At 34.5% G+C, this 23,537-nt stretch overlaps 1 protein-coding gene across 1 annotated transcript in view; it reads left to right on the forward strand.

Moving 5' to 3' along the window:
* Nucleotides 1-23,537, forward strand: part of CSMD1 (CUB and Sushi multiple domains 1) — a 1,057,667-nt gene that overhangs the window by 802,160 nt on the left and 231,970 nt on the right. The window contains exons 14-19 of the mRNA XM_005426386.3: nt 26-352; nt 2,164-2,358; nt 7,061-7,199; nt 11,278-11,465; nt 19,493-19,681; nt 23,336-23,452. Coding sequence (XP_005426443.2) covers nt 26-352; nt 2,164-2,358; nt 7,061-7,199; nt 11,278-11,465; nt 19,493-19,681; nt 23,336-23,452 — 1,155 coding nt within the window. The remainder of the gene's footprint in view (nt 1-25; nt 353-2,163; nt 2,359-7,060; nt 7,200-11,277; nt 11,466-19,492; nt 19,682-23,335; nt 23,453-23,537) is intronic.

Consider the following 23,537-nt stretch of genomic DNA (forward strand, 5'->3'; position numbering starts at 1 on the left):
AGAATCTTATTGTTCTTTCCTTTAGTTTCATGTTTCTTCAACTTCACCACACCATCCGGAATTATTCTTTCTCCAAATTATCCTGAGGAATATGGGAACAATATGAACTGTGTTTGGTTAATTATCTCGGAGCCAGGAAGCAGAATCCATCTGATTTTCAATGACTTTGACGTAGAACCTCAATTTGACTACCTTACAATCAAAGATGATGGGATTTCAGATTTACCACCTCTTGGCACATTCTCTGGCAATGAGGTCCCTTCTCAATTGGCTAGTAGTGGGCACATAGTAAGACTTGAATTTCAGTCAGATCACTCTACCACTGGAAGAGGATTTAATATCACTTACACAAGTAAGAACTTCTGCTTTTTATTTTGTGCTTAGTTTTAGGCTTTCTTCATAATATTTAAAACATATTTATATTTATATTTATATTTATATTTATATTTATATTTATATTTATATTTATATTTATTTCAGAAGTAAATTGTAATGATTGTATAATTGCACTGTTTTCAGATGTCTTCCTTGTATTCATTAGCTTATCTGAATCTTTATCATTTATTTACTTTAATTGGGACAGTGCTGAGGATGCATACTGCATTTACGCAGTATGAATAAAAAAGACAAATTATTTATCATTTGTCTTTTTTATTCACACTGTGTAAATGCAGATGCCATAACTAAAGTCCAGGTCTTTCACATCAAAGTATCCAGTGCATGTAATTTAATATACTTCCTAATGGAACCATCAGGAATAAGTTCATAAAGGTATTAATCTTAGATCCCAAATATTAATTGGAAAAACATGATAGTAATCATCAATACAAATGAATAGTTGTGGGAAGGTGTTTTGCTTTTGTATGGTTTTTTCTAGTTGAATAGGGTGGAATTTAAGAATACAAACCCCTAAGAATAGAGATCTCTTCTAGATACACATAGCAGTTACATTCTGTAGTTTTTCTAGTGTCTAGAACACAACTGAACTGATGCAGAAGTCTTCCCTATAAGAATACACAAATTTGGAATAAATCTTCTATTCAGCTCCTGTCCCTTTATTAATTTTAAGAATGTGCTACCTTTGAGAAGGCAATTCTCAAATGTACAAAGTTTAATTGTAACTGGACAACCAGTCCCAAAGCTGTTAAATGTGGACCTACTGGTCATGTACATATAGAGAGCTGCCGAGAAAATAAGTGTCTCCTGTTTGGGCAACCAGGCTAAGAAATATCTGGCTGCAGATGGCCCTCTGTTTTGTTTATATAAAAAGATATTACTAAACAATACCCTCAATAGAAAACCAGTAACAGTATTGTCTTCTAGAAAACATTTTTACATTTGCCATAGATTGCTAACTCTCCTAAAAGTTTTATGAGTCATTCAAAGACGCTACTTTTACAGAGGTTATCATTTTAACTGAAAAAATTATCTTCTAAGGTTATAGAAGTTAATTGGCAATAAAGTTGTCTTTGAGACCTTTTGCACTGTTTCTGTGTTGTGTCAATTAAAATATAGTTTTTGTGGCCTAGGTGTTTTCTTGCATTATTTGGAAAGATTCCCCATATAAAGCTGAAATTCATTGATTTCAATCTTTTTTAAGTCTTAGATGCCTAAATTGCTTTTATAGGAGGGGATAATTTTTTTCCTTAGAAAAATGGCAGGAAGAAAAAAGGGGAAGCCATTTCCTCTTGTTTTATCACTTAGTACCTGTAAGAGGAGGCCAATATTCACTTTGCTGCAACCTCTTTCTAGGTAGCTGTAGGGAGCAACGGGGGCTCCCCTCAACCTCCCTTCCTTTGGGTTAAACAATCCAAATTCCCTTATGTTAGAGGCAAAACAGCTGGATTTTGTCCAGAGGAAAATTTAGACAAACTATTCTTGTGTATCTAAGCCACATATACCCAAAAACTTCTGAATTCCAACTATGTTGCATGTCATTGGATTTGAAGCTGAATTTTTATTGAGAAATTTTCTATACTTTGAATTATATATTACTATGTTATATATACACACATATATATATATATTACATATACTGTATTACAACTGAAATATTGTTCTCCTCCTCTTCCAAAAAACTAGACACAAAGTTAAAATGGATGGGTTTTATTATTGCTGCTATTGTGGGTTTTATTACCAGCACTATTACTATGTTTTTATCAGCCTTTGGTCAGAATGAGTGTCACGATCCAGGCATTCCTATAAATGGAAGGCGTTTTGGAGACAGATTCCTTCTGGGAAGTTCTGTTTCCTTTCACTGTGATGATGGTTTTGTGAAGACTCAAGGCTCTGAATCCATAACCTGTATTATGCAAGATGGAAATGTAGTATGGAGCTCCACTGTCCCACGTTGTGAAGGTAAGGGCACAATCTTTACTTTGCACCTACAGCTTGAATAATGACACTATTTAAATTTAGTTTACTTTTTCATTTTGCACATAAATAAGACTGCTTTACCTGAAGTTATTAATTCGTCTTAACACTCTTCCAGTCAAGTGAGAGCGCAGTAATAGAAACAAGATAGCTTGCTTTTATATTCTTGGAATAAATTAGCATTCTAAAAATCTGGCTGCTATTGTTTCCAAGTTCTGATTGTCACCATCATTACTCAGTTGTGAATTATAACTGCTATAACAGTTTTGGCTGTACATACTGAAGAATAATTATCTAACACATAGGAAGTAAATAAAGCACCTATTTAGAAGTCCTTTTTGAAAATTTACCCCTTAACTTTCTCAAAATGAAAGTATACCTGAATTTCTATGTGTAATAATATAACCTGCAGTACACTTATTTCTGAGAAATATAGTGAAAACCAGAGCTATGTTTAATATCCATGATATTGCCAAAAAATTTACATATTTATTTGCTTTCCATCCTTAGGTGAATAAATAGACTAAGATGATATCTACTAAGGTTTAAAACTCTCCTTAGAATGAAATACAGTAAGAAGAATTGCTTGATGCTTAACTGATAGGTCTAAAGTCAAGGCAGATGAGTGCATTTAATAAATGACTAAAGTATGGGTTTTTTTAAAACTTATGTTCAAAATGTATACATTTTATTAAACCATAGATACATAGATACATAGACAGACTCCAGTTTAAAAGGATTTTTTGGGACAGCTAATCCAAACCTTCTAAATCTTGCATTTCCATTAATTTCAGTGTCATTGCAATTACTTAAGGATTTGGATCGTATCACTTGTTATTTGGGCCATTTGAGAACTCAGTTCTCATAAGACTGTGCATTTTAAAGAAAATTTTAAAATATTGAAGAACTCTTCCATGTCTGCAGTCTGTTAGAAGTGTATGTGAGCCTGGATGTTGTATTAGCAAAATTTCTGACCCTGATTAAAGCATGTTTTACAGTGGAGCAGGGTTTTTCTTTTATTCTTAGAGAAAACCCAGCCCACTCCAAAGCAGGGAGTAGGGTGTTGATTTTTGTCAGAAGATTTTTTTCTCATTTTGAAACTCTAGATTCAATTGTTAAAGTATTCAGTGTAATCTTTGTGTAACTTTATTTTTGAAAATGCATAGATAAAGGACCAAAGATGTGCACTTTGAAGAGAAAAAAAAAGAGAGAAAAAAAAAAATTACAGAAATTACTTTTCCAGAAAATATATAGGTGCCCCTCAGTTATCCTTTTGAAATGTTTAAGAGTGGCTTGGGGTTTGATTTTTTTTTTTTTTTTGGTTGGTTTGGTTTGGCTTTTTTTGTTTGGTTGGTTGGTTGGTTTTTTATTTTTGTTTTGTTTTTTTGGGGGTTTTTTTTGGTTTTTTTTTGTTTTTTTCGGGTTTTTTTTGCTTTTGTTTTTGGGGTTTTTTTTGGGTTTTTTTTAAGATTTTGCTCTTTGTTTCTTTTATAGAAAGCAGTAGTTAGGCTCAGGATATGTTCCTTTCTGATGTGGATTTTCTTGATAATTGAAGGAGCTTCTGGGCTTGGATTATGGACTAAGAAACCTAAGCATGATTTAGTTTGCTTCTAGCTGTCTGAGATATCTGAATAGCTGTTGGTTTTTTTTGTTGTTGCTCTGCTCTGTGTTTTTTTCATACATAACTGTCTCTGTAAGCAACACTTGAAATACATGAACTAAATTATGTACATGAAGTGCTATAATCAGTTGAGGATCAAGTCTTAGGACTGTTCTTGTTCACAGTATGATGAAATTAATTTAATAAAACCACTATGGAATAAATTGATTTCCTCATTAACTATACACATGTAAGGTAAATGCCATTTTAATGGCCTTTCATTTTGCTTCAAAGAAAATTCGGTGTGTTTCAGGATTTGTGGGTTGCTTTTATTGCTCAAATCTGGAAAAAATTCCTTGAGACGAGTGCAAGTCAACTGAAATCATAAAACCTCTCTGATTAGTTTTTTTTATGTTGCTAGAAACATTGAAATAAAATTAGGCATATTAATTTACGACTCAGAAATTCATGTTGCCATCCATTTCTGTATGGCATAATAGGTAGGTTTGTCACTGCTTAGAGAAACAGAAGAAATCTAGAAAGATTTCTTGCACTGAAATGTAGAATTTTCTGATAATTATATCATTGACTTCTTCTATGAGGACAATATAAATGATACTAAGATAAATTCACCTGACCTTGAAAGTGTTCCTCTGTAATGCTGTGCCATAGCCTTTAGTAAAACATAACATCCCAAGGCCCTGTGCCATGACAGCTTAAATTTTTAAGGCACTCATGTTTTCCTAAATTTGTTCTGTCATTTCTGCTGTTGTTTAATCCTGCTCCAAAGTCCTTTAATTTTGCTCTGAAAAATGGCCCTGTCTAGCCCTGTCATTTTCACAGCCCTCTTGCAATACATTTTTTTTTCAACATTTTATGGAGGAGGATCAGGTTAGAGAACGTTCAAACAAATTTGACACAGAGGAATGGGTCTGATGGGATGCAGCCAAGATTTCTGAATAAGCCATCCAATGACACCACAAGGTCACTCAATATCTTGGGAAGCTGGTTTAAACGAGGTAGATCCCCGAAGACTGGAAGAAAGCAAATTCCAGTCTTGGAGAATGGAAAGAGAGAAGATCTGAAGAGCTACAGGTCTTATCTCTATCACTGGGAAAGGTGATGTAGCAATATTCCTTGAAACCATTTCCAAACCATGTGCTGTGGTTTAAACCCTGCTGGAAGTTAAGCCACATGCAGCTGCTCTTTCCCCCTCCACCCCCTCCTGTGAGAGTGGGACGAAAGGCAGATATTCTGAGTTGAGATAGGGAAACAGCAATGAGATAAGATAGTAAGAACAACAATATTAATAACGAAAGTATAGGAGAGGGTGATTTACATACAAAAAAGTGCTCACCCACTGCCTGACTGACCAACCAGCTGGACCAGGCTCCAAGTGTGGGTGGCCACCAAGACAAAGATAAAATGCCCCCCCAGATCCTCCTGCTCATGTTTTTTCTCCACCTCATGTCACATTCTCTTCTTCTTGCAAGTGAAGTTTCTGACTTCTGACCCACAGAGATGTGGTGAGTGGTATGGAATAACTACTCAGGTGTGCCCACACAGCTCCAAACTCTGCACCCTCAAGGCTGCTGCAAGAAAATTAACTCTGTCCAAGCCAAAAATAGGACAAAATGAAGAAAACTGTGGTGACTGGGAGTAATCAACATGGATTTATGAAGAGGAAAATCATGCCTGACCAACCTAATAGCCTTCTGTGTTAGGATGAACTGTCTGATGGATGAGGGGAGAGTAATGGATGTTCAGTTTTAGTAACGTGTTTGGCACTGTGTCATGCAAAATTCTCAATGACAAACTGATGAAGTAGGGGCTAGAGAAGTGAACAGTGAAGTGGACTGAAAATGGTCTGAACTATTTGGCTCATAGAATCGTGGGCAGTGTCACACTGGAGGTTAATTGATAGAGGTGTAGCCCAGGGGTCAATCCCCTATCCAATACTGTTTAAAACCTTCAGTACTGAACTGAATGCTAAGGCAGAATGTACTCTGAGCAAGTCTGAAGATGATGTAAAACTGGGGGGAGTGGCTGGTGTTCCAGATGTTTGTGCTGCTGTTTAGAGGGACGAGAGAGGCAGGAGAAATGGGCTGAAAATAAATGACAGATCTTTCCCATCTATTCAGCATTGGTGAGGATGTGTTGGGAGCACTGTGTGCCCTTCTGGGATCCACAGCACAAGAGAAATGTGGACATAACTGCAGTGAGTCCTGTGAAGGGTCACAAAGATAAGTAAGGACTTCGAGCATCTGTCATACAGGAAGAGGTTGAAGGAACTGTGCTTGTCTTGACTGGAAAAGAAAAGGCTCAGGACTCAAGAGGGATATTGTCAATATGTACAGATAACTGATAGGATGGTTTAAAGAAGGAAGTGGTTTGCACCACTCTCCTCAGTGGTGCAAAATGACCAGATAAAAGGCAGTTAACAGAAACTGAAATACATGGATTTTGGTTTAAAGATAGAAAAACCTTGCACTGTGAGAGGGATCGAACATTAAAACAGATTGTCCAGAAGGTCTGGGGAGTATCTGACTTTGGAGGAAAGGCATGATCCTGACTGGACATGGTTCTGTGCAATCTGTTGTTTTGAGCAGGAAATGGACTAGATGATTTCCAGACATCCCCTTCAACTTAAACCATTCTATGATCCAATGGAATATTTACAACTGCCAGTTCCACTGAGCTCAGTGATTACTCAAAAAGGTGGCACAGAACAGCGGTAATAATTACTTGGAACAATTTGTCTGATGTTTCCATGTCAATGTCAAATCATACTGGATTTAAATGTGATGAGACAGTATCATTTTTTAATATTATACTGTGCTTGGAAGGAAGGCTGGTAGACCCAAGTGCCATGCTCTGTGTGTTAAAATATATAATAAGAGAGTAATAAGTCTTGATAAGACGCATTGCAGGCCTTATGTCTGAAGAAATCAAAGTGCTGTGTTAAAATATTAAAACTATATTAAACATATTTATATGCATTTTAGTTTGATTTTTGCAATTTCTTTGAATATAATATATTAGAAATAATTTGTATGTTACAAATATACATGTTTTTTTTTCTTTCAGCACCATGTGGTGGACATTTGACAGCATCGAGTGGTGTTATCTTGCCACCAGGTTGGCCAGGGTATTACAAGGACTCGCTTAATTGTGAATGGGTGATTGAAGCAAGACCAGGAAATTCCATTAAGATCACTTTTGACAAGTGAGTATCATAAAGTTAAACAAGAAGTAAGGTCTGAGCATAAACACTTGTTTTAGTATTGAAGAATAAGTATATATGTTAAGAACTCAAACCACATAAAGGAACCTCATTGCAACAGTCACAATACTATTCCTATGAGCAGGCAATTAAATATGTTTTTCTAATGTGTTGTTTGCTTCCATTGTACTCAGCGGGAAGTTCCAGAAATTTAAGATGCTGACTTTTTTTCCTCATTAAAGACTTCATAGTATTTATAAGTTTATATTTATTTGCAATCTTTTTTTTTTTTTAATTAGTGTTCAGAAGCCTGAGGTTTTCAGAGACATCTTCTTAAATGGAAATAGCAGTTTAAGTTATAAGATGGAGCATTTAAGTTTTATAAAAGGAAATGCATTGCCTGATGTTGAATGCATGTGACCTTAACAGTGTGATGACAATATTTCTGAGAAAATAATAAGAAACATAGGCTTCTGTGACATGTGGTGCAGTTTAAGAACTCAATTTGCTGAATTTTAGACAGATGCACTCACATTTTTCATTGCAGAATTCTGGAGTTTTGTGTACAAATTGAACTGCAATGACATTAAATAACTTGGAGTTTATAAAATGAAGAATTCTGATCACATATCATTTTTGAAGTACAGCAGATACACAATTAATCTACTTCAATGTTATCTCAGCATTAATAGCAAATGGATTCTGTTGCTGATCCCTAATTGTTTCAATTGCAAAGCAGTATTAATATCCTGCATTTTGGTTTTGGTAGACGAAGAAAAAAACTTTCCATGTTTTCTTTGGAGACTTATGGAGCTTTTCTGAAAGGTTTAGAAAATTGTCTAACTTTACTACATCACGTTATAATAACACTTTTATAATAACATAACACTTTTATTAAAAGTGTTATGTTTGTTAATAATAGTAAAACATTGCTTTTGCAATAAAATAATTTTCTTTTGTCAACACAAAGGTTTTGTTACCCAATTTAAAAATTCTATGGAAAACCATTTTTATTGCTCACAAGAAAAACTGGCTTTGCTGTCTGATATAGCAAATTACAAATCAGTAGTTGATTTTGTCAATTAATCAACAAATAAAATAATTTTGTCAAGTATATGGCCTAGTTTGGGGAAAATGGAACCCTTTTATACTTCACTATATGACTTGCTTCAAAGATGGACCTAAAGCTTCAGAATGAAGCTTTGTACAAACGTGATATTAATAATGTAAATTATTTCACTCTTGAGCTAATGAAGCTTTAATGTTTCTAGACAAATGTGCCTTTCCAGAGTCCTTAGAAACTTTCCAGAAGGAGCAGCAAGTGGGTGCATGACCCTATGATTATATTACATTGAAACATTTTGCATTTCAAATTGTGCCTAATGCCTGGAAGGGTAACAGAAAAATAAAATCTAATTGAGTCAAGTCATGAGGAAAGAGGTAGAAGAAAAATGGCTGACCTGAAGATCTTTGGTACTTTGAATATTGTTAAAAAATAGTTTGATAATTTATACAGCTAACCTTTGTATCCAAAACCAACCTAACTGTATGAAGAATAGTATAACACAACATCCTTTAAGTTAGGTACTTTCAGTAGTGATGAAGAACTTCCAATAACAAATTGTCTTGATTTATCACTTTTGGGAAAGTGCAAAGACTAAAAATAAAAACCAGCAACAAAACCAGACCAATTCAAAAGACAATTCATTCCTTTAAACCCTCAAAATCAGATAAGTGAATTATGAAGTCACATTTGAGTTTGACATGAGCAGGAATCCACTGGGAATAAAGATCATTATCAGAGTAGCAGCGGCTGTTAAGAGTTATTTTCTGGTTTCTGTCTCCAGCAAGGGTTTGCCATCCATTGTTGTCATACTGCCCTGCTAAGAAAACTGCAATTGCTGGCTGAGAGCACTTTATTCCTAATTAGTTTGCCTCACAAACATAACTGTCAAAATAATTGAACTATTCAATTACTAATATTGAGTCTATTCATTATAAGTACAAATAAAGTATTTAAAGCAGCCTAGCTGTATCTGTCTGTTTACATCATTCTACAGCAAGATAAATCAATGGATAATCTGTGAAATTATGGAGGGGTAATGAAAAACTATCAAGTACTTTAGTGATGCCCTCTGTAACAGTCTATTTGGGTAAATTAAGTACTCAGTGAACCTTTCCAGGAACAAAATCTCATGTGTCTATGCTGCTAAATTGTTGAAATAGTGTCCAACATGCTTCTTGAGTTTGTCAAGTAGCATTCTCTCAAATAATTATCAAACAGACACAGGAGTTACTATGGACAAGCAACCATTCATAATAGGAAATTTGAATAGTATCTCCTTCTTTGAGAGTCTAAATGATGTATTTAATAGTGTGGATGTAGGCCGTTCCATTCTAGCTGCTTTCATTGCCAGAAATGGGTCCTGAAAATGCTTAATGTGTTAGAAAACCTGCAAGCCCTGTATTCCACTGTTAGAGTGGATAGATAGCATAAAAGCAGTCATCTGGATTTTATCCAGCTTATCCAAATAAAGTACCATAAATCTAGAGTTTTCTGTGTGAAGAGGAAGGAATGATACAAAGTGCCTAAGTCAGTTTCTGGGCAGTCATTAGCTCTGATAGCAAAGCAAAAGCTTTCTGACTTATGGCTGTGCTTTTGTTTTCAGGGAACCATGAGAGAACAACTAGAAAGAATATTAAATGCTGGCTAAAACTGAGCTTATTCTTATTTTTATTGATGTGTCTGTAAGAATATTTTTAGAAGAGCAATGCTGTTTGTTCTGGAAAATGTAATGGGATGGGAGCTTGGTCATTCTGTCATCTTTTCGTAATGAAGTATAAAGTTTATTTACACTTTGAAGGAATGTCACATGTATTTCTCCTTTCTCAAGTGTTTAATATTTTGCACTTTTCTTAAATTACAAGAATACAGTTTCTTATCTCTAGACCACTACATGTGTCCCATATTGGCAGGACAGCTAAGGGTGTTCACTTTGAAAATGTATTGTATTGTGTAGAGATTTCTGCTGCTCTCAGAAGTTGAACTAGCAATTGGGTATGCATGTAAATATATTTAGAGCAGTGTAAATATCTTTATAATAGCATAAACTTCATTGACAGGAAAATTTATGTGTGCATAGTTTAGATGCTACAGCATATCAGAATCTAATATAAGCCCAAACTATCTTGAAAGGCATCTGATGTAAAAAGTGCCATTTCAAGTTCATCTTGAGAAAGAGCGGGTTTTTGCTGTTTGATTTAAGAACAAGTAGTAGATGACATAGATATCCATTATGAACTGGAGAAATGTGATGTGGTTTAATGATTGGCAGACACATTGACTCTGCTGTTGATTTTAAAGTTATTTTTTCTTGTAAATCAACACTCATTAGTCTCCTTACTTTCCATTCTAGTCTACATTACCTGTTGGGGTTTTTTTTTGACACGCTAAAGTAAACTAAGAAGTCATGCTTATTATAACAGTAACGAATTTCAAAATAAAGGCTTGATTTAAATCTAGTATTTGTACTGCTTTATTTCATAGGACAAAAATGATTACCTGAAATTAAAGTAGCAAGCTATGTTAGAATAAAAGCTTTGGGTCAAAAAAAAAATTAAACACTTGACGATCTATAAAACAGCTTTTGCCAAATAGCAAATATCAGATAATGAAATTATTGAGATAAAATTATGAAGTGTTTTTGAAGATGTTCCTAGGGTGTCCAAATATTTCTTAACCTGGGGGCAAAAAATTTCTTGGATCTTCATACTGCAATTCTGTTTGAGACAATTGGCATTTTTGTACCCACTAAATGTCTTTCTGAATGCCAGTCATATGGCTGATCTGAAGTGTACTGAATCCCTTAAAAATTTTTTATGATACTGCAAAAAAAGCAAGGAAAACAATTCATGAAACCTTCTTTCATTTTATTCTTAGTAGTACATGGATGGATTTGTAGCTATGCAAGTTTTTTATGTGTGGTATTCTTGGTCAGTTACAAGTGGGTTACATTTCTATCAGTTGAAGAAAATAACACCGCTCATCCACCCACCAGCTGACTTGCATATTCCTTTTCAGATTCCAGACTGAAGTTAATTATGACACTTTGGAAGTCAGAGATGGGCCAGCAAATTCATCACCATTAATTGGAGAATACCATGGAACACAAGCACCCCAGTTCCTTATTAGTACTGGAAATTATATGTATCTACTGTTCACTACGGACAACAGTCGTTCCAGTGTTGGTTTCCTAATTCACTATGAGAGTAAGTCTGGTATTTCTCAAATAGGTTTTTATTTAATCTTGAAAAAATTCATTTAATTAGAAAATGAGCAAACAAATAGGAACAAATAAAATTCAGTAGTTATATTTGTGTAAGAACAAATTATGTTTACTCTATGTTGTACTGACAGATAATTCTGGAAGTATTAATTTTGGAAATTTTTTCTTCATGAGTTCTTTTATCTTATTCAGAGTCCTTACAGACCTAGTTGTTTAATCAAATGCAAAATTTTAGAAACTTTCCCTTGTGGGTAAACATATATTATTTGGGTGTTCCTTATCTTCTCTCTCACTTCCTCTCTTTTCCTCTTTCTCTGTTTTTTTCCCTTTTTCTGTGGGCTGAACAGACTTGGACACCTTAACAGTAATGGTTCCAAAATGCAAATAAATTAATAATAATATCTCAATGAAACTAAAGAATCATCATAATAGCATTTTCTTTTCAATTAAGTGCATAAAATTATGTATATTAAATGGTCTGAAGTCACACCAGTCTTTATATGATAGTACAACCATTCACTTAATTATTTACTGAAGAGAGCTTATGTGTTTAGTGCAGTTGTACCAACTTAGTAACATCCTTTTTATCAGTTGTTCTTATTTGGAAACTAATCTGGTTGCTGTAAATTTGCTGTAATATTGAATCTGGAATAGTGACCAGTTATTTTTTATAGTCACATCAAGGCTTGTCCAAATATTAAAAAAAAGTTGTGCAGTGAAAGCTTGCTGAACACTTCACACCCATGTCAGTGCATTTGCTCCACAAGACTTCTTAAGTTAATCACAGCCTCACTGTTCATATTGTCTTTTTTCTCCCATTGGATTTTGCACAATTGGAGCTAAAATTGTCTCAATTTTGCCTTGTGTTCTATATGTTCATGTAACACAGCTGAAATTTTCTGCAGAGTCTATCTTATTGAGTTAGTCAGCATCAGGAGCTCCTGCAGCATTTCTGTGATCCTTTACTCCGTACTGGCAATTGTGTACATCACAGAGGGAAGGGCATCACAATAACCAGTAACATGGGGGTACTAAGCAGATAAAGTCAGTGTTTTCCAGGAGCAAAACCAGGTAGAAAGAACTAATTGAAGCCTTTGGTAATCTGCCAGGAACACAGGAGACTAAAATAGTATTTTGATTTTGCTTGGAGGTTTAACTATAGAAGTTGCTCATTTTAAAGATATCACAACAGAACTTCTATTTGTTTCACATTTCTTACATTTGTAGAAGGCAAGGTTGTCAATTTTGAGTTTTAAGAGAAGTTTCTGGATATTTTCTTTCTACCTGTCTTATTTGGAAGTATCTTAAAAATCTTCCCGTTATAGTCATAATTTTGATGATAAAATAAATCACTGCACTGTGAAGCAGAAGGCTCTTAACCTGTTTAAAATGAAAGCTTCACCATTAGCTAAACTGAGTTGAACCTGAGATATCACTATTATTCTATTAAGCTAAAATATGACTGTAGTATAGATTTAATGAATATGTAACCTGTTAAAGGTACTGTGACGGATGTGAAGATAATTTGTTCATTCTTCTCCTTAAATTTCTGTCATTCTGCCTTTTGATGACACTTCAAAATAGCTAATGCAAAGCAGTGTAGATTAAGTCTTATGCATCTGAGCAAAGAAAAAATAATGAAGTGCCTAAAATATTTCTTAAGTAAAACTACAGATAAAATATTAATTTTTTTAAGTAATTAATCTTTTGTCAAGTGTGCTTCATGCCTCAATTACATTTTTCTGATCTCTCAGCTTCCCTAGTTATGGGTTTTGAGTAGGGTTTGTTTAGTTGGTTGGTTGGTTGGTTGGTTGGTTGGTTGGGTTTTTGTTTGTTTTTGTAAGGTGTTTTTTGTTCCTCATTCTCTGAAGTAGGTTGTGCAATCTTAGTATTTTTCTTAATTGAAAGTAAATAGAAATACTTTACCTGCAGATTCCTGTAACGTAAATTGTTCCTTTGTTTATTAAAGTATATTTGAATTTTTTTCTTTCCTAATAAGAGAACATAATTTGCGAAGCAAATTGATCAATTATTTCTTCAAATGTTTCACTTACAATTCTGTGCTTTTTGTGGACTAATATTTTCTTCTATCCTAAAATTTATCTGAAAAATCGATCATATTTTAGTCATGTGTTGAGACAGTCAAATTACACTCTATATCTATATATATTTGATAAACATTACAATTCTCTTACACAGTCAGTGAAATTTTTTAAAAATCAAAGATTACCCATTTTATTAAAAACATTCCTTATTGAGGCCATTGAAAAAATCTACAAAATCAATATTGTGATTTTTCTTAATGAATATAATCAGAACTTTAAAAAATAATAAACCTTTATTCACAGTGTAGAAAATGAGGTTAGATTAGATTTGTTTAGATTAGGTTTCAGAAAATAACTTTTTAGGCTCAGAATATGCAGTCTTCATGGATTTGACAAAGTGTTGAAACTAGTCAGACAGCCCACAATCAATTTTGGCTGTGATAACACAGCATCAAAATACTTAACACTTTTTCATTTGATGAAAAAGATACTCCATTGAATAGTCTGGATATGAGGAAAAGATTCATACAATTTTCTGAGGCACGATACAGTCAATGGAAAAACTTTGAAATATTGGGGAAGATTTTTTATTTCAGCACTCCATTTTACTATGGCTAAGAATCCACACAGAGGCTAAATAAGAAAGGCAGATTTTGGCAACGTGACCATAAAACAATGGAGTTTATGATTGGTAAGAAGTGAAGGAATGAAGCAACACGGTGATTAAATTAATGGTTTGCAAAAATCTAAACCACCAAATTTGGCAGATTGATAGGTGAATGTCCTTGAGTCCTTACAAATGAATTCTTAAAGTAATTTATAAAAGAAATTGATGAAAAATGCAACAGAAAACTATTATTTGTTTTTTGGTGTTTTTGGCTTGTTTTGGTTTGGTTTTGTTTCTTTTGTTATTTCTTTCCCTTGGTTTGGTTTCATTTTGGGGGCTTTTGTGTTTCTTTTGTTTCTTTTTTTAAATTTTGTTTTTTAATTTTAGAGAAAGGTTTCTGTAGCTATTTAAAAATCTCTTTTAATGATGTAATTCTAGAGTTAATAATGTAGATACTACATATATTCAAATATTGCTATAGATAGCAATCAGAGAATTACACAGATCTGTTAGGATAAACACAAAATTCTAAAGTACATATTTAATTCCAAGCACAGGAAACAGAAAGACTGTAACAAAAATATCTATAAATATATTCAAATAAGGGAAAAAATACTCAAAAAAAGTTTCACCAAAAATCAGCTATCACAGGCAAGACTAAACATTTTGTTCCTGTTTTGCAACTTTTACAGAAAATTATAATTTTTACCATATACTCAACATAATTAAGTGAACATTTTCAAGGTAAGAGTACAGCACATGGAGAGAGGGTGCTACACAATATTGAAATATTTAAATATATTTTATTCATCAGGGACTGTTGAAATTCCCTGTGCTATACTGAGAGTCAGAGTGGAAGGACCACTCCACTGAAAATTATGTCTGAAAATTCAAATCTGTAAGGAAGTTTAAAAAAAATTCAGAAGGGCACACACTTTTCCAAGCAAGGATGGAGAAGAAAAAGAAAAGAAGGTATTTGGACCAGAAGGATCACGGACATTAGTTTTATCTTTGTTCTTGAAAGATAGTAGTTTCAAGCTGATAAACATAATGATAAGAAATAAATTACTTTTATTTGATCAAACAGATTATGTCAAACCAACTTAATTTCTTTCTTGACAGGTTCACTGCTTTTGTAGATTTGGAAATGGAAAGGGGAGGGAATAGTTCTGTGGTGCCATTCATAAGGCTCTTAAAACTCTTTCAGAGAAGAATATAGACATTTAGTGTGGATGAAATTTTTGCGGTACAATAAATGTACGATAAGGTACAGTAGGCACTGGAAAAAGTTTCTCAGAAAGGCTGTGGAATCTCCATCCTTGGAGATACTAAAAATACATCCAGGAATGGATCTACCTGTGCAACCAGCTTTAGGTGACCTTGCTTGAGCAGTGGGGTTGGACTACATGACCCCAGAGGTTCCTTCCAGCCTAAATTGTTATGTGATTTCTATGATACTGTGAAAAAAAAATTAAATAATGATTCTTATGACAATATAAGAACAGTTACAATTTGAGGATGATTACAACCTACAATTATACTAAGCACTATGGCTGAGAAGGTTAGAATTCAAAACAAGCTAGATGAACTGAATAAAGAGTGTAAAACAAAAGCAATTTGATTTTATAAAGAAACATGCTAAGCCTAAATGGGGAAGGAGAAGTAACATGAACAAATAGAAAACAGAAATACAATAGAAAAAGATTTGGATGTCTCTCAGAACCTACATAATCTAGAGAAAAATGTAGCAGTATTGCAAAAAGTTGAATCTTCTAGACATTGTATTTAACCATCTAAAAAACCAAAAGACAATTTCATTTCAGAAAATACAATTTTTTGTTTTATCTAGGATTTGTTCAAAAATTATTTCACTTCATCTGATGACCAGTGAGACTATTGTGTCCAGTTTTTGACACTGTTTAAAAAGACTAGAATATTGCTAACTTAGAAAATATGACACATAAAGAGTCATTGAAAGGTTTGTACTTTTTTAGAAGAAGTATGACTTGGCAGGCAGGGGATATAGCCTGATAATGGTGTCATGGTCCCAGGAAGCTAATAACTGCCACCTGTCCTAGAGTTTGATAGTTTGAAAGAGCCTGTGCTCCTTCTCAATCAACTCTTTACAATTATTTTCCAACTACACTTATCACTGTTGTGCCAGAATTGTGCCATATTTCTCATATCAAAGAATTACCCCTTATTTAATTTTAGGTTATGTCCTAGTAAGAAAAAATAATCAAATCTTCAGGCAAAGAAGCAAAGAAAAAATATTTATTTTCAGCTGTGTTCATGATTGCTGAAACTTACAAACTGAATATTTTTCCCTGGGAATGAAACTATGTTGCCTGAGCTGATTTTATTTATTTAACACTACTACTTCAGTCAGGAAGTTGGAAGCTGATAAATTTTTTATAGGTTTTGGTCTTCTTGCAAAAATGTGAAACAATGGAGTCAATGTAAGTTTGAATTATCATTTCAAAAAGAGCCTGATGAGTTTACCTGTTGTGTGTGATTCAGAATGCCAAAGCAGCTGATGTGTTCAGGCAGGGGTGGTAGGCTGCCCTAAGAGGAAGGAATTTTAAGAGTGCTGCTGGGGACCTCCACCTACACTAACATATTTCAAAATATGAGGCATGATTTATCTGAAAAAACCTAATGTGCATCAAAGTTGACATTTCATACAGATGAAAGTAAGGACACTTACAATGCAGAATATTATAGACTTAAATGGTTTCTTTGAGCCTTTATTAAGCGGTTTTATCCAGGCGAAGGGAATCTAAAAATGCACTGTTAGCTAACACAGTACATTTGCATTAAGAATATGCAGTCAAGTCTAGAGGAACTTATTCGTCTAGAATTTAAGTATGTCAGGGTTACCTCATGAAAACTTACCTCATGAGATCATAAGCTTTCAAATCTGAATTCTAAGTGAGATATAAGAAGAGCTGGAAGGTACAGAGAATATTTTTCTGTGAAAGCTAGAGTCATTACTTATGATATTTTTATTTGTAGTCCTGATTCCAACACTCATATCTATAGTTCTGAACCCTTCAGTTTATGCCCTGATAAATCAATTTTTTCCTTAGTTTTGAACTCCTCCTACTTTGTTCCTAGGTTGTGTGGTAGTCCTGGATAAACAGGGCAGGGTAGGAGCAGTAAACTGAGAGTACAGCTTCCACAGAAACAGTTAGAGATGCACAAGCAGCTGAGAGGACCAGCACCTTCTTCACCCTTTAGAGGGCTAAGAAACTAGGAAATGCCTGTGAAGAAGGCAGTTGTGGTGGAGTAACCTTGCTAGATCCCAGGTTCTGAAATCTTAGAAACACCTTCCCCCTACCCCTCCCTTCTTCTCTGGCTGAACTCACTATCAGTTTTATCTACCTCCTCCTGCTGAGAGGTGCAGGGGGACAGGGCATGAATGTTGCGATCAGTTTATCATACATTATCGTTGCTGCTCCTTCCTCCTTGGTGGAAGGGTCCCTCAGATTCTACTCCTCCTCCAGCATTGGGTTTCTCCCCCAGGGGACAGCCTTCCATGAATATTTAAAATCTGAATGCTTCCCATAATCCAGAGCTCTTTATGAATGGCTCTGGTATGGGGTGCAATCTTTCAGGAACAGAGTGCTCCAGTGTAGGTCTCCCACAGTGTCACTAATTCTGCCAGCAAAGCTGTTCCAGCATGGGCTCCCGTCTCCACCAGGCCACAGATCCTGCCAGGAGCCTGTTCCAGTGTGGACTTCCCATAAGATCACAGCTCCTTTCAGAATCCATCTACTCCAGAGTGGAGTCCTGCACAGACTGCAGGTGGATCTCGGATCCACTGTGAACCTTCATGGGCTGCAGTAGGACAGCTGCTTCACCACGATCTCCAGCACGGGTTGCAGGGGCTTCCAAACCTTGAGCACCTCCTCCCTCTTCTTCTTCATTGACCTTGGTCTCTCAGAATTCTTGCTCTCACATTCTCACTCTTCTCTATGGCTGCTGTTTTTCTGCATCAGCTTTTTGTGTCCTTCTTAACTGCATTATCCCAGAGGCTCTACCACCATCTCTGAGGTGTTCAGCCTTTGCCAGCAGCAGGCCCATCCTGATGCTAGATGGCGCTGGTTCTGTTGGACATGTGGGAAGTTTCTGGCAGCTCCTCACAGAAGCCACTCCTGTAGCCACCCCTGTCTGCTAACTTAAGACTTGTCCATGCAAGCCCAACACAGGAGTGAGGGTGAAGGGGTATTTTACTTTTTTATTTTGTTTCTCACCATTCTAGACTATTTTTAATTTGCAATAAATTAAATAATTTCTTCTCAAATTGAGTCTGGTTCAACTGTGATTGTAATTATTAAGTGATCTTCTTGTCTTTGTCTCAGCCCTTGAATTTCTTCATGTTCTTTTTCCACCTTGTTCTCTCCCCCTGTACTGTTGAAGGGGGATAATGAGAGAGCAGCTGAGTGGGGGACTGGCAGCCAGACAAGGTCAATTCAGCACACATAGTAACAGAAAATAAAAGAAATTCCTGTCATCCCAATAGTGAGTCTCTATTTGTTTCCCTCATGTGCCTACATTATTTTCATTATACTATTACATTCCACAATCATTTGCTATCACTAGAAGCACAATGTATAATGTTCAGTTAATGAGCCTTCATTTGATACTTTCAGGGATTTTTTTTCAGCAGATAACTCCAGGTTTATTTGCCACAAACTATTTAATGTCTCTAGAAGACATAATTACCAGAGACTCTTTCTGTCAGATAAGAGTTATAAAATTGTGAAAGCTATATTATTTGTCTTTCTTTTTCTTTCATGTATAGGAAAATATCTGAAAGAATTCAGCAGTTTGTGACCTCTTCAATTGCAGTTTTTTGACAATGCTTCTTGTTGTACCAAATGATCATAACTGTTGTATTGGATTCAGCACATATCTATGCAGAGGAAAATTGAGTTGTCCTGCAGTATCAGAAACTGAATAGATGAAATAATCAAATATGACTTTTATACTTGCAAAATATTTATTCATACTTTAAACTGTAGTATCTTCCTATAGTTTCAGATGTGCAGTACTTTTATAGTTTTGGTGTTTTTAATTGATTGACAAAATATCTTGAAGCACAAGTCTTCTTCTATTTCATTTTTACTTTTCTATTCTATGAAACTTAAAATTGGAAAACCATTCTGTGAGTCAGACAACAGCTAGAGAAAGGGTTATATATCCCCTATCAGTTCTCAGGCAATGCTAACTAGGAATTTTGGAGGCTCTTCCTTTCTCCTGTCTTCCTTGTTTTGTGTTTTGTTTGGGTCTTTTTTTTCTGTTTATTATCTGAAAAAAAGGTGAAAAAACCAAAATTAAATCTCTGTGTTTCAGGTGTTACTCTGGAATCAGATTCTTGCCTTGACCCAGGAATTCCTGTGAATGGCCATCGCCATGGTAACAACTTTAATATCCGCTCCACAGTAACCTTCAGCTGTGATCCAGGATATACACTGAGTGATGAAGAACCACTCATATGTGAAAGAAACCATCAGTGGAATCATGCATTACCCAGCTGTGATGGTAAGGGTCAAGCTCTTCAGATGGCAGGCTTAAAGTCCACAAAAGTTAATCTATTACTTTCAGAACTAATTAAGCTTGTCATTGCTACTACCTCTGTTCAATTTCAGCAAGATCTACACTTTTAAAAAATTATTTTATTGTTAATAAAAGCCATGCTTTACATCTCTGTATCAGTTTTTAGTGAAATAGTGAAAAAGAACCAGGCACATATTCACAAATAGAAAAATTCAGATTCTCAGAGTGTTCCATTGTTCAACTGTGAATCAAAATGGTGCCATACAACTAATACTTTCAACACAAAGCCAATAAAATTAATTTATATTTAAACTCTAAATACTGCATGCCAAAATGATTGTTTAAAATTTAGGATGCTCAATACTAAAGGAGATAAACCATGATTGGCAAATGTAATTAATTTTCTTAAAATATTTTTGTTTTGAAACTTTGGTTTGTTTAATAATTGTTTTGGTGGGTATGAAGTATGAAACTGTCTAGAGCTTTCATGAAACATTTTTTTAAATGCAGAATTACTTCATGGTTTAACCACAGCCCGCAACCAAGCCTCACACAGCTGCTTGCTCATTCCCACCAGCAGGATCAGGGAGAGAATCAGAAGGCAAAAAATGATGATACTCCTGGGTTGAGATAAAGACAGATTAGTAAGAAAAGCAAAATCTGTGCAGACAAACAAAGTAACGCAAGGAATTTATTCACTGCTTCCCAAGGACAGCAGGTGTTCAGCCATCTCCAGAAGAGCAGATGACAAATATCATCAGTCTGAACTTCTCTGTTTTCCCTTTTTCTCCCCACTTTATATACTGAGCCTGATGACATACGGTGTGGGGTATTCTTTGGATTAGCTGCAGTCACCTGTTCCTGCTGTGTCTCCTCCTAATCTCCCACTCACCCCCAACTTCCTCACCAGTGTGACATATGAAAAGCAGAAAAAGTCTTGGCTCTGTGTAAACCCTGCTCAGAAATAACAAAAGCATCTCTATATTATTAAACCTGTGCTCAACACCAGTTCAAAACACAGCCCCATACTGAGAAGAAAAATAACTATACACCAGCACAACTGTGTTCCCTAATATTTCTGTGTTATTTTTTGTAATTGGATTTTTTGGCTAAGTTCTGCTTCTGTGAACCACTGAATCAACCTAATTTCTCCATTGAATCCTTGTATAGTTGCTACAAAATCCCTCTTACAGAAACCACAGAACACTGGCAAAGAAAGGCTCTTGCTTTAGTGAATTACTTACATTCATGTATTTCTAACTTGCTTTTCAGGTCCAAGGTGTTCATTGATTACAGTGGAATGTCAGAGGACAAACTTAGATTCAGCAAAGTATTTCAGTTTCTCACTCTGTTTTGAACTGTTTTGTTATATCTGAGCACTGCTCTTCTCCTTCTAACTCTCACTACAGCCTTCTGGCCCCATTCTCAAAACATCTAAACTACCAAAAGACTATTATAGAAGTTAGCTAATCTAGCATTCAAAATCACTCACCTTGTAATCACCACAACCCATTCCTCCTTTGCAAGTACAGACACAAAGCATATTTAAATTGTTTCATTGTTTTTATGGGTTTTTTTCTTTGTTTTCTTTGCTGTGATGGATTGACAAATGCAAAGAAATCTTAAGCTTCAGTAGTATTCTCTTCTTTTTCTACTTACTTTAAATAAAATGTGTAGATGTATTTTTGAGTTAAAATATCAATATTTAACTCTTTTTTTAAATATGAATGTTGAACTTCAGGAAGACCTAGTCAATTTTCACTAATTGAAAGAGATTTTTTTTCCCAGGTCCTTCACCCACTTTCACATGAGTGTATGTCAAGAAAATGTCAAGCCTTTCTGGAGTATGTTCTCTAGACAAGCAACACATAAGGGCTCAACATACATTCAGTCTCTTCCTCACAGATTAAAGTCCATTGTATTAACTAGTCTAACATGGCCTAGAACTCGCACCTTATTACGAAATCATTCTGTTAGTGTATTTGCCTTTTGAGGTTCAACAAGTTATGACCCAGATTTCTGGATTGTGACAGATTTAACTGAGGTGGAAATGAGCATTTTGCACTCATCTCTCGAGTACTGATGTTCTCAAAATTTTTACTTCAGAAATTAATTTAGCAGAATAAATGCCTAAGGGAAAAGCATGTTGCTTTGTTTCATGCCAACAAAGAAGAAATAAACCTGCGTACAAATGCAAGGTGGTTAAAGTTCCCTTTAAGTAATTGTCATTCTCAAAATATGCTAATGCCAAGGTGGAACATGAAAATAATTTTTGAGTGAGAGCTAAATTAAAGCACATCAACTCCATATTTTAAATTTTATTTAAATAGGGAAATTATTTTTGAAATATGTCATATCTGCTTTAAGTAATGTTGCACAGTCAAATAATTTTCTTCCTTCTGTGGTGTTTACAGACTAAGATAAGGATTTTTGAATGCATGTTTTATTGTTAATTTATGGCACTGTAAATCTGATGTCCATAACACTGTTTTTCATTATTAAGTATTGTTATCAACCATATATTTACTGTGGGTTTAGTCAAATGTGTTTTAACTCATACTTGCATGCAGAAATAACTATATTCAGGTAAAACCAGGCTGGAAGCATTTCCTTTCCTTTTACTTACTTATAAATATATAAAAGTTACATAAATTCATAAAACATTAAAAACTTTAACAAAAACTTTAGTCTAATAAGAAATGAAAAAAAAAAGGAACTTAAATTATAAACCAAGTAGATGTGTACATATACTCACATCTACATAAAGGTACTTCAAGTTTATTGTATATTTTTTCATGTATATTTTCCATACAGTTAATGGCAAAGTGTATCACTCTATGTGAGGAAGAAGACTAAAAGCATCTTAATGTTTTGTTACATTACTGTTTAAATATTTAGTATATTAAAATTTTAAAAAACAACAGCATAAAAACTGGACAGCAAGAGATGAGTGAAAAGCACAGTCATGCTATATTTATAAGATCTGTGAGCAATTCAGAATGCAAATCTTAAACATTAATTAATTTGCTATGCAAATTTGAACAGCCTAGTTTAGCAAATTCTAGTATGCATAAAATGTTTTCTAGCATAGTTCTCCTGTCTTCCAAAATATTCAATTCCAAAAAAATTACTTATGATGGGACAATCTAAATCTTTGAAAAAGAGGAAGTTACACTTCTTTTTTTCCCCTGAGTGTTGCAGTAATTATCAAACTTTTACTTACTTGAAAAAATGTGCTTTTTACTGAAGTATTTTTGTTTGTTAAAAATGCAGCTGAATGTATGAAACATAGCAGCAAGATTTTTTTTGTGTTACTTCACAAAAAAAAACCTTATTTTTTACATACTACTGCAATAGGTATTGATACTTGCAATAATTTTTTGTGTGTGTGTTCTGCTAACTAAAAAGAGAGGCTTTAAATGAAAAATAAACTTCTTTTTAAGGACTAATTTAGAAAAAAATTGTTGTCAAAATGAATGTTGTGGCTTTGGATTAATTAACTTCTTATTTTAATCCTTTATTTTTAATTTTAAGTGTAGATAAAAAATGAGCTCTCTCTCTCTTTCTTCCTCTCCCTCTCAAACCCTTTTACAAGAAAGGCTTTTGTTATTATTTTCATTGTTTTTTTCTCTTCTTAAGCTTTATGTGGTGGATATATTCATGGGAAGAGTGGAACTGTTCTTTCTCCAGGTTTTCCTGATTTTTACCCAAACTCTTTAAACTGCACTTGGACTATTGAAGTGTCCCATGGCAAGGGTAAGTGTCTAAGATGTTTTGCATATATATAATGTCTGTATGAAAAAAAAAAATTAGACACACATAGCTAAAAAAGGAAATGTCC

This window comes from Geospiza fortis, unplaced genomic scaffold (genome assembly GCF_000277835.1).
Source record: "Geospiza fortis unplaced genomic scaffold, GeoFor_1.0 scaffold56, whole genome shotgun sequence".
NCBI lineage: Eukaryota > Metazoa > Chordata > Aves > Passeriformes > Thraupidae > Geospiza > Geospiza fortis.